Source organism: Cebus imitator, unplaced genomic scaffold (assembly GCF_001604975.1).
Source record: "Cebus imitator isolate Cc_AM_T3 unplaced genomic scaffold, Cebus_imitator-1.0 Scaffold264, whole genome shotgun sequence".
NCBI classification, from domain to species: domain Eukaryota; kingdom Metazoa; phylum Chordata; class Mammalia; order Primates; family Cebidae; genus Cebus; species Cebus imitator.
In genome coordinates this window covers 2,872,043-2,876,852 of record NW_016107579.1, presented here as the reverse complement: position 1 = coordinate 2,876,852, position 4,810 = coordinate 2,872,043, and the positions used below count along the sequence as shown (strand labels likewise).

Sequence of the window (4,810 nt, the reverse complement as noted above, 5' to 3'; positions counted from 1 at the left end):
TTAAAAAAAAAAAAAAAAGGGTTTTAATAGACTATTTAAGTAATACTTTTAATACTTTTCAGACAGAAAATTGGCCAAAAATCTACTGGAGTGAGACAAAAGATCAGGTTTTTGTGGCATTGCTACAGGTTAGATCATAGGCTTAAACCTGACACAAAAAGATCAATTAGATTTTTTTAAATGTACCAAATCCTCATATAGTATATTACTATCATCTCTCATCTGAAGAACAGACAGCTCTAGACTAATTCTAACAGTTCAGGGTCAAATGCATCCAATGAAAGTCTTAACTATGCAATCTAACAGTCCTGAAAACCTGCTAACCTATATTTCTTGAGAGAACTGAGGAATGCCTATGTTATTAACGGCTCATGGTGAATCTTCCCACGCAAATTCATTTCAGCTAGTTCACTAACTTCTATAATTTCAGTGGTCTCATTATTTGGAGACAAGAGTTGAGGTGCCCTAAAAACTCTGATAAAAAGTCAAGTCGGATAATGGATAAACAACGGTATTTTCTCTCTGAATGACATTAACATTTTAAGTGAATTGTTTCATTTTTCTTAATTTTAAAATATTATAACAAAGTCTCGAAATATTTTCAATATTAGGACATACAACAAACAGGGCCAAACAGGAAAATTCCAACACAAATAATTAGCAAATAACAATTAAGTATTTTGGGGAAAGTCAACCCCATTTGCAATGTGCAAGGTTTTCTCCTGGAAAGTTAAACCCCAATACGGCTGAGTCTAGATTAGTATCAAGGCTATGTAACTTGGGGAGTGGCTCAGTGTATCAAAATAAAATGATTTCTAGAAAATGAAAATGCTAAAAAATTCATCTGAAACACAATTTCTTATGTCCTATTAAGAACCAGAATTTCTAATATAGTCTATTTCCTCTTCCCCCACACACATAATTTTTCAGGACTTACTTTTTACTTGCTTTTTGATGCTTTTTGTACCATCCAACCAATGCTGAAAAACAACAACAAAAATTTAGTTAAGCAGAGGACAGAACTTTAAAATTTTAATTACTAAAAGTTACTTCATTGTGCCGATACTGATAACCACAAGGAAATACTTCACAAGAAAAAAACTGAAGTGAATGAGAAAAGAGGTGAGAGGGTAGAGTATCTGCCCAATATCCACAGCAAGCTTCTGATGCACATGAACAAAAAAAAACTAAAACCTGATAGGTGACGTCTTTTTTATATATATACTTTAAGTTCTGGGATACATGTGTAGAACATGCAGGTTACATAGGGATACACGTGCCATGGTGGTTTGCTGCACCTATCAACCCGTCATCTACATTACGAATTTCTCCTAATAATATCCCTCCCCTAGCCCCTACATTCCCCAACAGTCCCCGGTGTGTGATGCTCCCCTCCCTGCGTCTATGTATATATATATATATATATATACATATATATGTGTGTGTGTGTGTGTGTGTGTGTTTTACTTAGGTAGCTACTTACCATGTGTTCTTATTGTTCAACTCTCACCTATGAGCGAGGCCATACAGTGTTTGGTTTTCTGTTACTGTATGAATTTGCTGAGAATGATGGTTTCCAACTTAATCTATGTCCCTGCAAAGGACATGAATTCATCCTTTTTTATGGCTACATAGTATTCCATGGTGTGTATGTGCCACATTTTCTTTACCCAGTCTATCATTGATGGGCATTTGGGTTGGTTCCAAGTCTTTGCCATTGTGAAAAGTACTGCAATAAATATATGTATGCATGATTCTTTATAGTAAAATGATTTATGATCCTTTGGGTATATACCCAGTAATGGGATTGCTGGGTCAAATGGTGTATGTTTCTAGAACCTTGAAGAATCACCACACTGTCTTCCACAATGGTTGAACTAATTTACATTCCCATTAACAATGTAAAAGAGTTCCTATTTCTCCACATCCTTTCCAGCATCTGTTGTTTCCTGCTTTTTAATGATCGCCATTCTAACTGGCATGGGATAGCATCTCATTATGGTTTTCATTTGCATTTCTCTAATAAACAGTGATGATGAACTTTTTTCCATATGGTTGTCTGCCACATAAATTCATCTTTTGAAAAGTGTCTGTTCATATCCTTTGCCTACTTTTTGATGAGGTTGTTTTTTTCTCATAAATTTAAGTTCCTTGTAGATTCTGGATATTAGCCCTTTATCAGATGCATAGATTGCAAAAATTTTCTCCCGTTCTGTTGGTTGCAGGTTCACTGTGATGATAGTTTCTTTTGCTGTCCAGAAGCTCTTTAGTTTAATTAGATCAGATGGTTGTAGATGTGTGGTGTTATTTCTGAGGCCTCTGTTCCGTTCCATTGGCTATATAGGCTCTTTTTTGGTTCCATATGAAATTTCAAGTAGTTTTTTCTAATTCTGTAAAGAAAGTCAAGGGTACATTGAAGGGGATAACACTGAATATAAATTACATTGGGCAGTATGGCCATTTTCACAATATTGATTCTTCCTATCCATGAGCATGGAATGTTTTTCCATTTGTTTGTGTCCTTTCTTATTTCTTTGAGCAGTGGTTTGTAGCTATCCTTGAAGAGGTCTTTCACATCCCTGTGAGTTGTATTTCTGGGTATTTTATTTTCTTTGTAGCAATTTTTTTTTTTCACATGAAAGTTTTTAGTTTATTAAGCTTCTCGTGAAAAATCCACAACGGCCATAGATAACATCATTGCAGCACCTTTACTCCTTTGGCTGTGATCCAATGTCCAGCTCACTTTTTGCCAGCGCCAACATTGGCCTTTGCAGTCCCCCTGACTTTCTTCAGTCTGTTCTTGCGTTCCTTTCGTTGCTTTCTTGAGGTCTTTTTCTTCTCATACAGGCCATGTCTTGCAAGTCTATGTTTGGGTTCATTTTTCTTTGCATAATCCAGGGAATCATAAATCATGCCAAAGCCAGTTGTCTTGCCACCACCAAAATGAGTTCTGAATCCAAATACAAAGATGACATCCGGTGTGGTCTTGTACATTTTGGCTAGTTTTTCCCGAATTTCTGTCTTAGGCACTGTTGCCTTCCCGGGATGAAGGACATCAATGACCATTTGTTTCCTCTGAAGCAGTCGGTTGGTCATGAACTTTCTAGTGCGGATAGTTACTGTGTCGTTCATGATGGCGGCCTATCCTTACACAGCCGGGGAGGAAAAAAAAAGCCTTTGTAGCAACTGTGAATGGGAGTTCATTCATGAGTTGGCTCTCTGTCTGTTATTAGTGTATAGAAATGCTTGTGATTTTTGCACACTAATTTTCTATCCTGAGACTTTGCTGAAGTTGCTTATCAGCCTAAGGAGATTTTTGGACTTAGCCGATGCGGTTTTCTAAATATACAATTATGTCATATGCAAACAGAGACAATTTTACTTATTCTCTTTCTATTATACCCTTTATTTCTTTCTCTTGCCTGATTGCCCTGGCCAGAACTTCCAATACTATGTTGAATAGGAGTGGTGAGAGAGGGCATCCTTGTCTTGTGCCAGTTTTCAAAGGGAATGCTTCCAGCTTTTGCCCATTCAGTATGATATTGGCTGTGGGTTTGTCATAAATAGCTCTTATTATTTTGAGATATGTTCCATCAATACCTAGTTTATTGAGAGTTTTAATGTAAAGGGGTACTGAATTTTATCAAAGGTCTTTTCTGCATCTATTGAGAAAATAATGTGGCATTTGTCATTGGTTCTGTTTGTGATGGATTACATTTGTTAACTTGCGTATGTTGAACCAGTCTTGCATCCCAGGGATGAAGCTGACTTGATCATGGTGGATGAGCTTTTTGATGTGCTGCTGGATTTGGTTTGCCAGTATTTTACTGAGGATTTTCACACTATGTTCATCAGGGATATTGACCTGCAATTTTGTTGTTGTTGTGTCTCTGCCAGCTTTTGGTACCAGGATGATGCTGGCCTCAGAAAATGAGTTAGGGAGGAGTCCTTCTTTTTCTATTATTTGGAATTGCTTCAGAAGGAACGGTACCAGCTCCTCTTTGTACCTCTGGTAGAATTTGGCCGTGAATCTGACTGGTCCTGGGCTTTTTTTGATTAGTAGGCTATTAATTACTACTCAGTTTCATAACTTGTTATTGGTCTATTCAGGAACTTGACTTATTCCTGGTTTAGTCTTGGGAGGGTGTATGTGTCCAGGAATTTATCCATTTCTTCTAAATTATCTAGTTTATTTGCATAGAGGTGTTTATAGTATTCTCTGATGATTCATTTGTATTTCCGTGAGATCAGTGGCGATTTCTGTTCTTTTGCATTTTCTGAGGAGTGTTTTACTTCCAATTACGTGGTCAATTTGAGAATAAGTGTGATGTGGTGCTGAGAAGACTGTATATTCTGTTGACTTGGGGGTGGACAGTTCTGTAGATGTCTATTAGGTCTGCTTGGTCCAGAGCTGACTTGAAGTCCTGAATATCCTTGTTAATTTTCTGTCTCATTGATCTAACACTGACAGTGGAGTGTTAAATCTCCCACTATTATTGTATGGGAGTCTAAGTGTCTCCTTAGGTCTCTAAGAACTTGCTTTATTAATCTGGGTGCTCCTGTATTGGATGTATGTATATTTAGAACAGTTAGCTCTTCTTGTTGCATTGATCCCTGTACCACTGTGTGATGCTCTTCTTTGTCTTTTTTTGATCTTTGTTGGTTTATTGTTGCATTGATCCCTGTACCACTGACCACTGTGTAATGCCCTTCTTTGTCTTTTTTTTATCTTTGTTGGTTTAAAGTCTAGTTTAACAGAGACTGGGATTACAACTCCTGCTTTTTTTTTTTTTTTTTTTTTTTTTTTTTT

General features: G+C 36.8%; 2 protein-coding genes across 2 annotated transcripts in view; both read right to left on the bottom strand.

The window, feature by feature from the left end:
- Nucleotides 1-926: 926 nt before the first annotated feature.
- The window catches only part of LOC119467178 (band 4.1-like protein 5), a 46,568-nt gene continuing 42,684 nt past the window's right edge, over nucleotides 927-4,810 (bottom strand). Inside the window, exon 4 of the mRNA XM_037728395.1 lies at nucleotides 927-980. Coding sequence (XP_037584323.1) covers nucleotides 927-980 — 54 coding nt within the window. The remainder of the gene's footprint in view (nucleotides 981-4,810) is intronic.
- LOC108283732 (40S ribosomal protein S24-like) lies at nucleotides 2,637-3,170 on the bottom strand. The gene has a single exon (XM_037728407.1). The coding sequence runs from the start codon at nucleotides 3,130-3,132 to the stop codon at nucleotides 2,740-2,742; it is 393 nt and encodes a 130-aa protein (XP_037584335.1). The 5' UTR covers nucleotides 3,133-3,170; the 3' UTR covers nucleotides 2,637-2,739.